We start from the raw sequence: 18,255 nt of genomic DNA, 5'->3' as shown, positions 1-18,255 counted from the left end.
GTGTATCAGTTACTTGCTGTATGTCCCAGCACATGTGTGTATTAGTTACTTGCTGTATGTACCAGCACACGTGTGTGTATCAGTCACTTGCTCTATGTCCCAGCACACGTGTGTATCAGTTACTTGCTGTATGTCCCAGCACACGTGTGTATCAGTCACTTGCTCTATGTCCCAGCACACATGTGTATCAGTCACTTGCTGTATGTCCCAGCACACGTGTGTATCAGTCACTTGCTCTATGTCCCAGCACACTTGTTTATCAGTCACTTGCTCTGTGTCCCAGCACACATGTGTATCAGTCACTTGCTGTATGTCCCAGCACACGTGTGTATCAGTCACTTGCCGTATGTCCCAGCACATGTGTGTATTAGTTACTTGCTGTATGTCCCAGCACACGTGTGTATCAGTTACTTGCTGTATGTCCCAGCACACGTGTGTATCAGTCACTTGCTGTATGTCCCAGCACACGTGTGTATCAGTCACTTGCTGTATGTCCCAGCACACGTGTGTATCAGTCACTTGCTGTATGTCCCAGCACACGTGTGTATCAGTTACTTGCTGTATGTCCCAGCACACTTGTGTATCAGTCACTTCCTCTATGTCCCAGCACACGTGTGTATCAGTCACTTGCTGTATGTCCCAGCACACGTGTGTATCAGTCACTTGCTGTATGTCCCAGCACACGTGTGTATTAGTCACTTGCTGTATGTCCCAGCACACGTGTGTATCAGTCACTTGCTGTATGTCCCAGCACACGTGTGTATCAGTTACTTGCTGTATGTCCCAGCACACTTGTGTATCAGTCACTTGCTCTATGTCCCAGCACACGTGTGTATCAGTCACTTGCTGTATGTCCCAGCACACGTGTGTATCAGTCACTTGCTGTATGTCCCAGCACACGTGTGTATCAGTCACTTGCTGTATGTCCCAGCACACGTGTGTATCAGTCACTTGCTGTATGTCCCAGCACACGTGTGCATTAGTTACTTGCTGTATGTCCCAGCACACGTGTGTATATCAGTCACTTGCTGTATGTCCCAGCACACATGTGTATCAGTCACTTGCTGTATGTCCCAGCACATGTGTGTATCAGTCACTTGCTGTATGTCCCAGCACATGTGTGCATTAGTTACTTGCTGTATGTCCCAGCACACGTGTGTATCAGTCACTTGCTGTATGTCCCAGCACATGTGTGTATTAGTCACTTGCTGTATGTCCCAGCACACGTGTGTATCAGTTACTTGCTGTATGTCCCAGCACACGTGTGTATTAGTTACTTGCTGTTTGCCCCAGCACACATGTGTATCAGTCACTTGCTGTATGTCCCAGCACATGTGTGTATCAGTTACTTGCTGTATGTCCCAGCACACGTGTGTATTAGTTATTTGCTGTATGTCCCAGCACACGTGTGTATCAGTTACTTGCTGTATGTCCCAGCACACGTGTGTATCAGTCACTTGATGTATGTCCCAGCACACGTGTGTATCAGTCACTTGATGTATGTCCCAGCACACGTGTGTATCAGTCACGTGCTCTATGTCCTAGCACATGTGTGTATTAGTTACTTGCTGTTTGCCCCAGCACACGTGTGTATCAGTTATTTGCTGTATGTCCCAGCACATGTGTGTATCAGTCACTTGCTGTATGTCCCAGCACACGTATGCATTAGTTACTTGCTATATGTCCCAGCACACGTGTGTATTAGTCACTTGCTGTATGTCCCAGCACACGTGTGTATCAGTCACTTGCTGTATGTCCCAGCACATGTGTGTATCAGTCACTTGCTCTATGTCCCAGCACACGTGTGCATTAGTTACTTGCTGTATGTCCAAGCACACGTGTGTATCAGTCACTTGCTCTATGTCCCAGCACACGTATGCATTAGTTACTTGCTGTATGTCCCAGCACATGTGTGTATCAGTTACTTGCTGTATGTCCCAGCACACGTGTGTATCAGTCACTTGCTGTATGTCCCAGCACATGTGTGTATCAGTTACTTGCTGTATGTCCCAGCACATGTGTATATCAGTCACTTGCTGTATGTCCCAGCACATGTGTGTATTAGTTACTTGCTTTATGTCCCAGCACACGTGTGTATCAGTCACTTGCTGTATGTCCCAGCACACGTGTGTATCAGTCACTTGCTGTATGTCCCAGCACACGTGTGTATTAGTTTTTTGCTGTATGTCCCACCACACGTGTATTAGTTATTTGCTGTATGTCCCAGCACACGTGTGTATCAGTCACTTGCTGTATGTCCCAGCACACGTGTGTATTAGTCACTTGCTGTATGTCCCAGCACACGTGTGTATCAGTCACTTGCTGTATGTCCCAGCACATGTGTGTATCAGTCACTTGCTCTATGTCCCAGCACACGTGTGCATTAGTTACTTGCTGTATGTCCCAGCACACGTGTGTATCAGTCACTTGCTGTATGTCCCAGCACACATGTGTATCAGTCACTTGCTGTATGTCCCAGCACACGTGTGTGTATCAGTCACTTGCTGTATGTCCCAGCACACGTGTGTATTAGTTTTTTGCTGTATGTCCCACCACACGTGTATTAGTTATTTGCTGTATGTCCCAGCACACGTGTGTATCAGTCACTTGCTGTATGTCCCAGCACACGTGTGTATTAGTCACTTGCTGTATGTCCCAGCACACGTGTGTATCAGTCACTTGCTGTATGTCCCAGCACATGTGTGTATCAGTCACTTGCTGTATGTCCCAGCACACGTGTGTATCAGTCACTTGCTCTATGTCCCAGCACACGTGTGCATTAGTTACTTGCTGTATGTCCCAGCACACGTGTGTATCAGTCACTTGCTCTATGTCCCAGCACACGTATGCATTAGTTACTTGCTGTATGTCCCAGCACATGTGTGTATCAGTTACTTGCTGTATGTCCCAGCACACGTGTGTATCAGTCACTTGCTGTATGTCCCAGCACATGTGTGTATCAGTTACTTGCTGTATGTCCCAGCACATGTGTATATCAGTTACTTGCTTTATGTCCCAGCACACGTGTGTATCAGTCACTTGCTGTATGTCCCAGCACACGTGTGTATTAGTTTTTTGCTGTATGTCCCACCACACGTGTATTAGTTATTTGCTGTATGTCCCAGCACACGTGTGTATCAGTCACTTGCTGTATGTCCCAGCACATGTGTGTATCAGTCACTTGCTGTATGTCCCAGCACATGTGTGTATCAGTTACTTGCTGTATGTCCCAGCACACGTGTGTATCAGTCACTTGCTGTATGTCCCAGCACACGTGTGTATCAGTCACTTGCTGTATGTCCCAGCACACGTGTGTATCAGTCACTTGCTGTATGTCCCAGCACACGTGTGTATCAGTCACTTGCTGTATGTCCCAGCACACGTGTGTATCAGTCACTTGCTGTATGTCCCAGCACACGTGTGTATCAGTCACTTGCTGTATGTCCCAGCACACGTGTGTATCAGTCACTTGCTGTATGTCCCAGCAGATGTGTGTATCAGTCACTTGCTGTATGTCCCAGCACATGTGTGTATTAGTTACTTGCTGTATGTCCCAGCACACGTGTGTATTAGTTACTTGCTGTATGTCCCAGCACACTTGTGTATCAGTCACTTGCTCTATGTCCCAGCACACGTGTGTATTAGTTACTTGCTGTATGTCCCAGCACACGTGTGTATCAGTCACTTGCTGTATGTCCCAGCACACGTGTGTATTAGTCACTTGCTCTATGTCCCAGCACACGTGTGTATCAGTTACTTGCTGTATGTCCCAGCACACGTGTGTATCAGTCACTTGCTGTATGTCCCAGCAGATGTGTGTATCAGTCACTTGCTGTATGTCCCAGCACACGTGTGTATTAGTTACTTGCTGTATGCCCCAGCACACGTGTGTATCAGTCACTTGCTGTATGTCCCAGCACATGTGTGTATCAGTCACTTGCTGTATGTCCCAGCACACGTGTGTATCAGTCACTTGCTGTATGTCCCAGCATACGTGTGTATCAGTCACTTGCTGTATGTCCCAGCACACGTGTGTATCAGTCACTTGCTGTATGTCCCAGCACACGTGTGTATCAGTCACTTGCTGTATGTCCCAGCACACGTGTGTATCAGTTACTTGCTGTATGTCCCAGCACACGTGTGTATCAGTTACTTGCTGTATGTCTTAGCACACTTGTGTATCAGTCACTTGCTGTATGCACCAACACACGTGTGTATTAGTTACTTGCTGTATGTCCCAGTACACGTGTGTATCAGTTACTTGCTGTTACAGAAGCATTAGTTATTTTGTTGTGAAGAGCTTATTTCCCAGCAGCAATGCCTGAACCAGCAAGCCAGCGCCTAAGAAGGGCTCCAAGAAAACCGTAACAAGTATCATTTCATAAAGAGTTAACTCTTTTTTTTCAGCTTTTAGAAACTATTGTCTAATCACCTCTGGAGCCAGACTGCTAATTGATAAGATGAACTTGTAAACTTGTTATCTTAAGTACTGTAATCCTATTGTGGCCTGTCAAAGGACAGTGCTCTCTATCTAAATGTGTGATGGGGGATTTTGTGCTTCCCCCCCTCTCCCCCTGGGAGTGCCCTGTGTGCATGTAACCTTAATAAAAAGCAGGCTGGGCATCCCAGTCCTGAGTTCTTGTTTGACCCTCAATCGCAGCGTTGACTCGTTTTTGTGGGCAGAAGGGTATCCTAGCGGTACTGCAGCTAAGGGAGATTATTCTATATTTGCGAGACTCATATAGAATACTATGGAAAGCAGCTTCTCCCCTCTTTAGCAATAGGGATCCAGGCTACTAAGCGGTCCATCTCTCAGCGAGACTAAGGGTAACCGTAACATTTGGCGGCAGCGGCGGGATTTTCCTGGATTTCCTAGGAGAGGTACAGAACGGATGGAGAGCGCTTACGAAAAATTGAAGCGTACAACCCAAAAGGATTTACTTGAAAGCAGAGGGGGGTACGCCAGCAACCGGCCGAGGAGAGAGCTGATCGCAGAATTGACCGAACTGGATCAGAGCTTCACAATGGCGGAAACACCGACCACGATTAGTGACGAAAAAACCAGGATTGTTCGGGAAAGGCTCTCATTATACGGGCCGAACCCCTCCATGGAATTGGTACAGCAGTTGATGGCAGAGGCGGACGAGGATATACGAGAGACTCGAGCCCACGAACTCAACCTAGCGAATGCACACCGCAATGCTGAAGCCCCGCAGGTAATCATCCCTGTCGAAAATGCTGGGAGGCCCAAGATACCCTATGCGGCATTTCGACCCTTCCTAGAGAGCGAGACAGGGATTGATGAATATTTGGCGGACTTCGAAAGGCAATGTGCCCTGCACCAGATTCCCAACAGAGAGTGGCCCACGATATTGTCTGGGAAACTATCCGGGCGAGCCCTGGAAGCCTTTCGTACTCTGGGTGCTGAGGAAGTGACACAGTATGAGCTAGTTAAGGAGACACTGTTGCGACGGTACGCTGTAACTCCGGACACGTATCGCCGACAGTTTCGGGGCACGGAAAAGAAGCCTAACGATACCCATATGGAATGGGCGCACCGAATGCGGAGAGCGGCAAATCACTGGCTGAGCGGAAGTAAAGCGGTGACTGGGGAGGAAATTTTACAATTGTTTCTCTTAGAACATTTTTATAATGGCATGGAACAGCAAGGGAAGGAATGGCTGCGAGACAGGCGGCCTTCTACCTTAGAAGAAGCAGCCAAATTGGCCGATGAACATTATGACTCCCGTCTTCACGAACCCATGAACTACCGAGCTCCAGCACGGGTCGAACCCAGAGAGGTTTACCGTGCACCCCCTCGTACTGAATTCCGAGCCCCGGTGCCCACAAGGCCCGTCCGACACTCAGGACCACCCAATAACAGCTCTGAGCGTCCCAGACCGACTTGCCACCGATGCAAGCAACCAGGGCATTTCATGGCTAGCTGCCCCCTTAATACGCACCAGACACCCAGGAATTACAATTACCCCTCTGGGTCCTATCGTCCGGCCCGGGCCCTCTGTGTTAACCAAGAGGCCCCTATGGAGGGATATGTGGGGCCGCTTCACGAGGCAGACCCTGTATATGCTGCCTCAGATAACCGCCAGCACCATCGGCAGAGGGTATGGCTCGAGGGGCGATCTACCGAGGGATTGCGAGACACAGGGGCTACTATCACGCTGGTACAGAGTCATTTGGTGCCAGAGCACAAGCGATCCGGACAGACTGTGGCCGTTAGAGTGGCGGGGGGGGATGTGTACAAAATTCCAACAGCTAAAGTGCATCTTGATTGGGGAGCGGGAAAGGGGGCTGTGAACGTGGGCCTAATGGATAATTTACCTGCCGAAGTACTACTGGGCAACGATTTGGGCCCCATGACTTCTGCCTATGCTCCAGTATGCAACAACGAGGCGGACCCAGTGACTACACGGGCCCAAGCCCGGACGGAGCGAGAGCTCTCACCAGTGCGGGAGACACAGGTAAGACCTACCCCGACCTTGCCTGACAGGTTAGGCCCCATACCCTGGGACACCCCAGATGCTTTTGAGGCAGAGTCTAAGACTGACCCGACCTTACAAAAGTACCGGGAACGAGCAGAGACCGGAGGGGGCGGGGCAGATAACGAAACATTCTTATGGGAAAAAGGGAAACTATACCGCTGGACAGAGAAAAGGGGACAGCGTAGGCGACAGCTGGTAGTGCCCCACAAATACCGTCAAGAAATCCTCATAATAGGCCACGACATCCCCTTAGCAGGCCACCTAGCCGTTACCCGTACCCTACACCGCATTACTCACACGTTCTTTTGGCCAGGGGTGCACGCTGACGTTAGAACTTACTGTAACACCTGCGATGTGTGTCAACGAGTAGGAAGGCGAGGCGATCACCCTAAAGCCCAGCTAGTAAATATGCCCATTGTAGAGGAACCCTTCAGCCGGGTTGCTATTGACCTAGTGGGACCACTGGCTACCCCTAGTCCCTCCGGTAAGCGATACATTCTTACCGTAGTGGACTACGCTACCAGGTACCCAGAGGCTGTCGCCCTATCCAACATACAAGCGGATACGGTAGCGAATGCACTAGTACAGGTGTTCTCCCGGGTAGGATTTCCAAAAGAAATCCTATCCGACCGAGGCACCCAATTTACGGCTGAATTGACCCAACAACTCTGGCAGGTTTGCAAAATTAAGTCCCTCCTGAGCTCCCCATACCACCCCCAGACGAACGGGCTGTGTGAGAGGTTCAATGGGACCCTCAAGCAAATGCTCAAGACGTTCACTCAGGAATACCGAGACTGGGAACGCTTCCTGCCGCACCTCCTATTTGCTTATCGGGAGGTGCCCCAGGAAACGACAGGGTTCTCTCCCTTCGAGTTGCTCTACGGAAGAAAGGTACGGGGACCCCTAAACCTGATCCGGGAGCACTGGGAGGGAGAGATGGAGGCTGACAGTGTCCCCATTGTGCCATACGTGCTGGAACTCAGGGACCGAATGGAGCAATTAGCCAAATCCGTGCGGGCTAATCTCCAGTTGGCCCAGAGAAGACAGAAACTATGGTACGATCGGGGGGCCCGAAAGAGAATCTTCACCATAGGACAAAAGGTGTTAGTACTTAAGCCGGTGAAGACAGACAAATTGCAGGCGTCCTGGCAGGGTCCCTACCAGATCGTAGAGAAAAGGGGAGACACCACTTATGTGATAGCTAGCTGCCACGACAACAATCTTAGAAAGACATTCCATGTAAACATGCTCAAGGAATATTTTGAGCGGCCAGAGAACGTGACGGCCGTATGTTGTTCCCCTCAGGAAGACCCCGACAGTTTACCCATTCCAGACCTATTAGAAAAGAGCCTCCCCACAGGTATAGTGGCGCAGGTTCAGATAGGGGACCGACTTAGCCCCACTGAAAGGGAGCAGCTCAACCAACTCCTCCAGTCTAAACACCTCACCTTCTCCCCGAAGCCAGGGTACACTACTTTAACCACCCACCAGGTAGATACTCCGGGACAAGCTCCCTTGCGCCAGGCTCCGTACCGAATCCCCGAAGCAGTTAGGACAGGAATGAAGAAGGAGATCGATGAGATGCTCCAGCTCAGGGTAATTGAGCCCTCCGATAGTCCCTGGGCCTCCCCAGTTGTCTTGGTGCCCAAGAAAGATGGGACCACCCGGTTCTGCGTAGACTATCGGAGGCTCAATGAAAATACCGTGACGGACGCTTACCCTATGCCCAGGGTAGACGAGCTACTCGATCGTATAGCCAGGGGAAATTACCTGACCACTATTGACCTCTGCAAAGGTTACTGGCAGATTCCCCTGGCCCCGGAGGCTATCCCCAAGTCGGCATTCGTCACCCCATTCGGCTTATATCAGTTTAGGGTAATGCCGTTTGGGATGAAGAATGCCCCAGCTACATTCCAGCGCTTGGTGGATAGGCTCCTGGATGGCTTCCAGAGTTTTGCTTGCGCCTACCTGGACGACATAGCGATCCACAGTGAGTCCTGGGAGGACCACTTAGCTCATGTGGGAATGGTTCTGGATCAGATCCGGGCTGCTGGCCTGACTCTGAAGCCAGAAAAATGCCACTTTGGGATGGCCGAGGTACAGTACCTGGGTCACCGGGTGGGGTGTGGAAAGCAGCGACCAGAGCCGGCCAAAATAGAAGCTGTCGCCAATTGGCCCACCCCCATCACTAAGACTCAGGTCCTAGCCTTCCTGGGCACGGCAGGGTACTATAGACGGTTCGTACCAGACTACAGCACACTTGCCAAACCCCTGACTGACTTGACCAAGAAGAACTTACCTCGACAGGTCCTGTGGTCTCCCCACTGTGAAACGGCTTTCCAGGCTCTCAAAAATGCTCTAATTAACGCTCCTGTCTTGGCGGCCCCAGCCCTTAACAAACGTTTTATCGTCCATACAGATGCTTCCATGTTCGGGCTGGGAGCCGTCCTCAGCCAAGTAGGCGAAGATGGAGGGGAGCATCCAGTTGCCTACATCAGCCGGAAGCTCCTGCCCCGCGAAGTCAGCTATGCAGCGGTCGAAAAGGAGTGTTTGGCTTTGGTGTGGGCATTAAAGAAATTGACTCCCTATTTATATGGTCAGGAGTTCACTCTGGTCACCGACCATAACCCGTTGGTGTGGCTGAACCGGGTCTCTGGAGATAACGGCAGGCTATTACGTTGGAGCTTATCGTTGCAACCCTTCAATTTCACCATTACTTACAGACCTGGGAAACAGAATGGCAAAGCCGACGGGTTGTCCAGACAAACCGACCTCAGCCCCGCATAATCAGCGGTCTGGACAGCCTTAGTCTGCCCCGAAAAGGGGTCAGACCGTGTCTGCCAGAGTGTTCCACAGAAAGGGAGCACTGTTACAGAAGCATTAGTTATTTTGTTGTGAAGAGCTTATTTCCCAGCAGCAATGCCTGAACCAGCAAGCCAGCGCCTAAGAAGGGCTCCAAGAAAACCGTAACAAGTATCATTTCATAAAGAGTTAACTCTTTTTTTTCAGCTTTTAGAAACTATTGTCTAATCACCTCTGGAGCCAGACTGCTAATTGATAAGATGAACTTGTAAACTTGTTATCTTAAGTACTGTAATCCTATTGTGGCCTGTCAAAGGACAGTGCTCTCTATCTAAATGTGTGATGGGGGATTTTGTGCTTCCCCCCCTCTCCCCCTGGGAGTGCCCTGTGTGCATGTAACCTTAATAAAAAGCAGGCTGGGCATCCCAGTCCTGAGTTCTTGTTTGACCCTCAATCGCAGCGTTGACTCGTTTTTGTGGGCAGAAGGGTATCCTAGCGGTACTGCAGCTAAGGGAGATTATTCTATATTTGCGAGACTCATATAGAATACTATGGAAAGCAGCTTCTCCCCTCTTTAGCAATAGGGATCCAGGCTACTAAGCGGTCCATCTCTCAGCGAGACTAAGGGTAACCGTAACACTTGCTGTATGTCTTAGCACATGTGTGTATTAGTTACTTGCTGTATGTCCCAGCACACGTGTGTATCAGTCACTTGCTGTATGCACCAACACACGTGTGTATCAGTCACTTGCTGTATGTCCCAGCAGATGTGTGTTTCAGTCACTTGCTATATGTCCCAGCAAACGTGTGTATTAGTTACTTGCTGTATGTCCCAGTACACGTGTGTATCAGTTACTTGCTGTATGTCTTAGCACATGTGTGTATTAGTTACTTGCTGTATGTCCCAGCACACGTGTGTATCAGTCACTTGCTGTATGCACCAACACACGTGTGTATCAGTCACTTGCTGTATGTCCCAGCACATGTGTGTATCAGTCACTTGCTGTATGTCCCAGCACACGTGTGTATTAGTTACTTGCTGTATGTCCCAGCACACGTGTGTATCAGTCACTTGCTGTATGTCCCAGCACACGTGTGTATCAGTCACTTGCTGTATGTCCCAGCACATGTGTGTATCAGTCACTTGCTGTATGTCCCAGCACACGTGTGTATTAGTTACTTGCTGTATGCCCCAGCACACGTGTGTATCAGTCACTTGCTGTATGTCCCAGCACATGTGTGTATCAGTCACTTGCTGTATGTCCCAGCACACGTGTGTATCAGTCACTTGCTGTATGTCCCAGCACACGTGTGTATCAGTCACTTGCTGTATGTCCCAGCACACGTGTGTATTAGTTACTTGCTGTATGTCCCAGCACACTTGTGTATCAGTCACTTGCTGTATGTCCCAGCACACGTGTATATCAGTTACTTGCTGTATGTCCCAGCACATGTGTGTATTAGTTACTTGCTGTATGTCCCAGCACACGTGTGAATCAGTCACTTGCTGTATGTCCCAGCACATGTGTGTATTAGTTACTTGCTGTATGTCCCAGCACACGTGTGTATCAGTTACTTGCTGTATGTCCCAGCACACGTGTGTATCAGTCACTTGCTGTATGTCCCAGCACACGTGTGTATTAGTTACTTGCTGTATGTCCCAGCACACTTGTGTATCAGTCACTTGCTGTATGTCCCAGCACACGTGTGTATTAGTTACTTGATGTATGTCCCAGCACATCTGTGTATATCAGTCACTTGCTGTATGTCCCAGCACACGTGTGTATCAGTCACTTGCTGTATGTCCCAGCACACGTGTGTATCAGTCACTTGCTGTATGTCCCAGCAGATGTGTATATCAGTTACTTGCTGTATGTCCCAGCACATGTGTGTATTAGTTACCTGCTGTATGTCCCAGCACACGTGTGTATCAGTCACTTGCTGTATGTCCCAGCACATGTGTGTATCAGTTACTTGCTGTATGTCCCAGCACACGTGTGTATCAGTTACTTGCTGTATGTCCCAGCACACGTGTGTATCAGTTAGTTGCTGTATGTCCCAGCACACGTGTGTATGAGTTACTTGCTGTATGTCCCAGCACACGTGGGTATCAGTCACTTGCTGTATGTCCCAGCACACGTGTGTATCAGTCACTTGCTGTATGTCCCAGCACACGTGTGTATCAGTCACTTGCTGTATGTCCCAGCACACGTGTGTATCAGTCACTTGCTGTATGTCCAAGCACACGTGTGTATCAGTCACTTGCTGTATGTCCCAGCACACGTGTGTATCAGTCACTTGCTGTATGTCCCAGCACACGTGTGTATCAGTCACTTGCTGTATGTCCCAGCACACGTGTGTATCAGTCACTTGCTGTATGTCCCAGCACACGTGTGTATCAGTCACTTGCTGTATGTCCCAGCACACGTGTGTATCAGTCACTTGCTGTATGTCCCAGCACACGTGTGTATCAGTTACTTGCTGTATGTCCCAGCACACGTGTGTATCAGTTACTTGCTGTATGTCCCAGCACACGTGTGTATCAGTTACTTGCTGTATGTCCCAGCACACGTGTGTATCAGTCACTTGCTGTATATCCCAGCACACGTGTGTATCAGTCACTTGCTGTATGTCCCAGCACACTTGTGTATCAGTCACTTGCTGTATGTCCCAGCACACATGTGTATCAGTCACTTGCTGTATGTCCCAGTACACGTGTATATCAGTCACTTGCTGTATGTCCCAGCACACGTGTGTATCAGTTACTTGCTGTATGTCCCAGCACACGTGTGTATCAGTCACTTGCTGTATGTCCCAGCACACGTGTGTATCATTTACTTGCTGTATGTCCCAGCACACGTGTGTATCAGTTAGTTGCTGTATGTCCCAGCACACGTGTGTATCAGTAAGTTGCTGTATGTCCCAGAACACGTGTGTATCAGTTAGTTGCTGTATGTCCCAGCACACGTGGGTATCAGTCACTTGCTGTATGTCCCAGAACACGTGTGAATCAGTCACTTGCTGTATGTCCCAGCACACGTGTGAATCAGTCACTTGCTGTATGTCCCAGCACATGTGTGTATTAGTTACTTGCTGTGTGTCCCAGCACACGTGTGTATCAGTTACTTGCTGTATGTCCCAGCACACGTGTGTATCAGTCACTTGCTGTATGTCCCAGCACACGTGTGTATTAGTTACTTGCTGTATGTCCCAGCACACTTGTGTATCAGTCACTTGCTGTATGTCCCAGCACACGTGTGTATTAGTTTCTTGATGTATGTCCCAGCACATCTGTGTATATCAGTCACTTGCTGTATGTCCCAGCACACGTGTGTATCAGTCACTTGCTGTATGTCCCAGCACACGTGTGTATCAGTCACTTGCTGTATGTCCCAGCAGATGTGTATATCAGTTACTTGCTGTATGTCCCAGCACATGTGTGTATTAGTTACCTGCTGTATGTCCCAGCACACGTGTGTATCAGTCACTTGCTGTATGTCCCAGCACATGTGTGTATCAGTTACTTGCTGTATGTCCCAGCACACGTGTGTATCAGTTACTTGCTGTATGTCCCAGCACACGTGTGTATCAGTTAGTTGCTGTATGTCCCAGCACACGTGTGTATGAGTTACTTGCTGTATGTCCCAGCACACGTGGGTATCAGTCACTTGCTGTATGTCCCAGCACACGTGGGTATCAGTCACTTGCTGTATGTCCCAGCACACGTGTGTATCAGTCACTTGCTGTATGTCCCAGCACACGTGTGTATCAGTCACTTGCTGTATGTCCAAGCACACGTGTGTATCAGTCACTTGCTGTATGTCCCAGCACACGTGTGTATCAGTCACTTGCTGTATGTCCCAGCACACGTGTGTATCAGTCACTTGCTGTATGTCCCAGCACACGTGTGTATCAGTCACTTGCTGTATGTCCCAGCACACGTGTGTATCAGTCACTTGCTGTATGTCCCAGCACACGTGTGTATCAGTCACTTGCTGTATGTCCCAGCACACGTGTGTATCAGTCACTTGCTGTATGTCCCAGCACACGTGTGTATCAGTTACTTGCTGTATGTCCCAGCACACGTGTGTATCAGTCACTTGCTGTATGTCCCAGCACACGTGTGTATCAGTCACTTGCTGTATATCCCAGCACACGTGTGTATCAGTCACTTGCTGTATATCCCAGCACACGTGTGTATCAGTCACTTGCTGTATGTCCCAGCACACTTGTGTATCAGTCACTTGCTGTATGTCCCAGCACACGTGTGTATCAGTCACTTGCTGTATGTCCCAGTACACGTGTATATCAGTCACTTGCTGTATGTCCCAGCACACGTGTGTATAAGTTACTTGCTGTATGTCCCAGCACACGTGTGTATCAGTCACTTGCTGTATGTCCCAGCACACGTGTGTATCAGTTACTTGCTGTATGTCCCAGCACACGTGTGTATCAGTTAGTTGCTGTATGTCCCAGCACACGTGTGTATCAGTAAGTTGCTGTATGTCCCAGAACACGTGTGTATCAGTTAGTTGCTGTATGTCCCAGCACACGTGGGTATCAGTCACTTGCTGTATGTCCCAGCACACGTGGGTATCAGTCACTTGCTGTATGTCCCAGCACACGTGGGTATCAGTCACTTGCTGTATGTCCCAGCACACGTGTGTATCAGTCACTTGCTGTATGTCCCAGCACACGTGTGTATCAGTCACTTGCTGTATGTCCCAGCACACGTGTGTATCAGTCACTTGCTGTATGTCCCAGCACACGTGTGTATCAGTCACTTGCTGTATGTCCCAGCACACGTGTGTATCAGTCACTTGCTGTATGTCCCAGCACACGTGTGTATCAGTTACTTGCTGTATTTCCTAGCACACGTGTGTATCAGTTACTTGCTGTATGTCCCAGCATACGTGTGTATTAGTCACTTGCTGTATGTCCCAGCATACGTGTGTATTAGTTATTTTCTGTATGTCTAAGAACACTTTGTCTTAGTCTCTTACTTTTGCTTCCTGTACTAGGCCAGGAGTACCGGATGTATAACACGTATGATGTGCATTTCTATGCTTCTTTTGCCCTTATCATGCTGTGGCCGCAGCTAGAACTCAGTCTGCAATATGACATAGGTAAGCAATATAGCCTTGTTGTAGTGTGGGGGAGGGTGTCATTGTAAAGTTTGTCTCATATGAGATAGAGTGTGAGGTTTGTGTATGTGTGTCATGTGGGGGAGGGTGTCAGTGTGAGGTTTGTGTATGTGTGTCAAATAGGGGGGAGGGTGTCAATGTGAGGAGTGTGCGTCACGTGAGGGAGGGTGTCAGTGTGAGGAGTGTGCGTCACGTGAGGGAGGGTGTCAGTGTGAGGAGTGTGTGTGTGTCAAATAGGGGGGGAGGGTGTCAGTGTGAGGAGTGTGCGTCACGTGAGGGAGGGTGTCAGTGTGAGGAGTGTGCGTCACGTGAGGGAGGGTGTCAGTGTGAGGAGTGTGCGTCACGTGAGGGAGGGTGTCAGTGTGAGGAGTGTGTGTGTGTCAAATAGGGGGGGAGGGTGTCAGTGTGAGGAGTGTGTGTGTGTCAAATAGGGGGGAGGGTGTCAGTGTGAGGAGTGTGTGTGTGTGTCAAATAGGGGGGGAGGGTGTCAGTTTGAGGAGTGTGTGTGTGTCATATAGGGGGGAGGGTGTCAGTGTAAGGAGTGTATGTGTGTGTCAAATAGGGGGGAGGGTGTCAGTGTGAGCTGCTTGCGTGTCATGTGGGGGAAGGTGTCAGTGTGAGGAGTCATAGCAGACTCAAGTACTCCATCTTGCAGAGCGGAAGAATCAGGCCCTGTGTCGATAGCTTTACTGTAAGAGCAGCAGAGGGGTACAAACTCAAACGGATTGCATTCTACTAACTCCAGGAAGAACGGAGTGCTGGTGTCACGGATACTAGGCTGCCGAGGCCACCCTCTCCTATTTGTATTATTGTGTTTCTCTCCCGTTCCCCTTATGTTTGTTACACTGATTGAACTTTGCCCTGAAAGAGCTGATCGCTACCCTGCCTGGTCCCTTCCTGCCCTGCCGTGTCCCAGCCGGAATCTTATGGAGCTATTCGCCCGCTGGGATCAATAGACTCCTGCTGGACTTTAACCTAGGTCCCTCCCGAAGCCCTTTGCCCCAGAGCTCTGCTCTTTTGGGGACTTGTCATACCCTTTGATGGGCATGGATTGGGGTGATTACTAAGAGGGAGCTCACTCGGGAACCTGGGGTTTTTGACACCTCCCCACCTCATGCTAGTCATAAGTACCCTTTGCCAGGCTGCCACTCTGCCCCCCAGCCATGGATCATGTCGCTTTTTGGACTGTGACATCTGGGGGCCCAGGGCTCTTCAATGGTACCCTGGAATAGCTGACGCTCCCTCGGGATCACCCTGAAACTGCGACCTAGCTATTGTAGGGATCTCTATACTCCTACGGCCCTATGGATGCGCCATCCTGTCTGGAAGGGCGGTGATCTCTTGATCAGATAAGGCTCTTATCAGATTACAATTGTGTATATAAGCTGTGTGTTTGTTCCAATAAAGGCTGTTTGTGTTTCACCTTAATACTGGTCTTGTCTGGTTATTAGGATGGGCTACTTGCTATAATCACTTTCCCGCTATACAGCTACAGGTTCCAGGGTAAAGAAGGATCGTTTGGCAGAGATACCCAGTCGGGGGTATCCGGAGTCCGTCATATCCGGTTGGCAGCGGTGGGATGTTTCCTTCTACCTGGAACATTTAAACCACCAACAGGATTCCTTCGGATGGAGCAGCAGTACTCTGGACTTAAGAGGAGTACCCTGAAGACTTGCTGGAAGCTTGTGGACAAGTGGCCAGCAATAATTTGAAAGCAGCCATCATTGCAGAGCTGATGGAGGGCGACCAAGCTAGAGATCAGGCCAGGGATCAGGCCAGCAAGCCCTCAACAGGGAGGACTGATATGTCTGAAGTCCAGCGGTCGATCCAATGGCGGCTGACACTTTATGGGACTACCCCACCACAGGAGGTGATAACTAAGATTATTGCCCACATCACTCGTCTCAAGATGCTGGAGGTCCAGAATGCTCTATCGGGAGCCACACTGGCCCGCTTCACCCAAAAGAAGTTACCCCATGAGGCCTTCCGTGCCTTTACAGACGGAGAGGAAGAAATTGACCGGTACCTCCAGGTATTTGAGACCCAGTGTGAGCTGCAGGGTATTGGCGAGACTGACTGGGTCACCCTCCTGATAGGAAAGCTGTCGGGAAGGGCTTTGGACGCTTTTGAGGCTATCCCCCTGGAAGACAAGCTGAGCTATGATCAGGTGAAAGAGTGCATCCTGGCCCAGTATGCCATTACTCCAGAGGTGCATTGTCTCAAGTTCTGAAGTCTGAGAAGGAGAGAGGCGCAACCATTTACCGAGTGGACCCACCAGTTCACCCGCTTCCTGGACTATTGGTTCTCTGGTTGCCAAGTGACCACCCTGGCCCATGCCTCCCAGCTCATCCTGCAGGAGCACTTTTATGACCACTCCCCGCCAGAGGTACGAGAATGGGTCTGGGATCAGAAAACCGCCACAGTAGATCAAGCAGCAGTTCTGGCGGACCAGTTCTTAGATGCTCGACGCACGGTTTGCCCCGAACCCCGTCTAATGGTCCGCCCTACTACCGCACCTCCTTTTCCTCCTGTAACCTACCGGTACCCTTCTGCTCCACCGGCTCAACCCCGCTCTTTTGGCCCCAGTCTGCCCTGTAAGAGGGGAATCCGGTGCTACGGGTGTGATCAGATCGTTCATGTACGGTCCAATTGTCAGAGGAATCCTCCCCCTACCAACTGGACCAGGGCACCGGCTGGGGTTTCCAGAGCAGCAGCTCACTGCTTGGAGTCAGGGAGCCCTGCTGACCCCGCCACCTGGGCTGAAGAGGAATTTGGGGTCTTGCATGAGGTACAACTGGTAGAAGCGGCAGCTGGCGACAATAGTTTGCATCATCGCCAGCCTTTGTGGATTAACGGCCAGCAGGCCCAAGGGTTATGGGACAGCGGCACCACCATTACTCTTTTCCAGCTACATCTGGTCACCAGTTCGGACCAGACCAGGAAATCAGTTACAGTTCATGTGGCTGGGGTAAGGTGCTCCAAATCCCCACAGCACGGGTCCACTTAGATTGGGATGCCAGTTCCCATGCTGTGCAAGTGGGTGTCATGGGACACTTACCGGCAAAAGTTCTGTTAGGGAATGACTTGGGACATCTCACCTCCTCCTTTCTTATAGATGACTCTACGGATGCTCTCCCAGTTACCACCCGCCAACCAGGCAGACGCCATGCTGAAGCACTCAAGTATGGGACCCAGGTAAGCCACACCCACCCGACTACTACCCCGACAGATTCCCCATCTCCTGGGCTTCCCCCTCGACTTTGCCCAGGAGACGTTATGTGACCAGACGTTAGCCCCCTACCGGGCCTGAGCGGTGACATACCCCAGTAGGTTAGGAGGGGACCGCTTTGAGTGGTACAGAGGACTCCTGTACTGGGTTATAGAGGGTGGTGGGAGCAGGCAGATGCCCAAGTGACAGTTGGTGGTAGCGCAAAAGTATCTTTACAATCTACTACACATGGGGCACAACATTCCCCTGGCAGGACATCTAAAGATTACTAGGACCCGCCATCGACTTACCCAGACCTTTTTCTGGACCGGGATTATGGGGGACGTGAGACAGTACTGCTGTACCTGTGACATCTATCAGAGAGTATGGAAGACAGGTGAGCACTCCAAAGCTTCCCTGCACCCCCTCCCTATCATCGACGAACCGTTCAGCAGGATAGCTGTTGACATTGTCGGACCGTTGCCCCGTCCCAGCCCCTCGGGAAAGAGATATATACTGACGGTAGTGGACTACGCTACCCGGTACCCAGAGGCAATCCCCCTAACCAACATCAAGGCAGAGACAGTAGCCGATGCCCTGC

General features: G+C 50.1%; 1 protein-coding gene across 1 annotated transcript in view; it reads left to right on the top strand.

The window, feature by feature from the left end:
* The window catches only part of LOC128650466 (non-lysosomal glucosylceramidase), a 197,318-nt gene that overhangs the window by 19,719 nt on the left and 159,344 nt on the right, over positions 1–18,255 (top strand). The window contains exon 5 of the mRNA XM_053704419.1: positions 14,324–14,428. Coding sequence (XP_053560394.1) covers positions 14,324–14,428 — 105 coding nt within the window. The remainder of the gene's footprint in view (positions 1–14,323; positions 14,429–18,255) is intronic.

This window comes from Bombina bombina, chromosome 2 (genome assembly GCF_027579735.1).
Source record: "Bombina bombina isolate aBomBom1 chromosome 2, aBomBom1.pri, whole genome shotgun sequence".
NCBI classification, from domain to species: domain Eukaryota; kingdom Metazoa; phylum Chordata; class Amphibia; order Anura; family Bombinatoridae; genus Bombina; species Bombina bombina.
The sequence above is the reverse complement of the archived record's forward strand: the minus strand, read 5'-3'. Positions and strand labels throughout refer to the sequence as shown.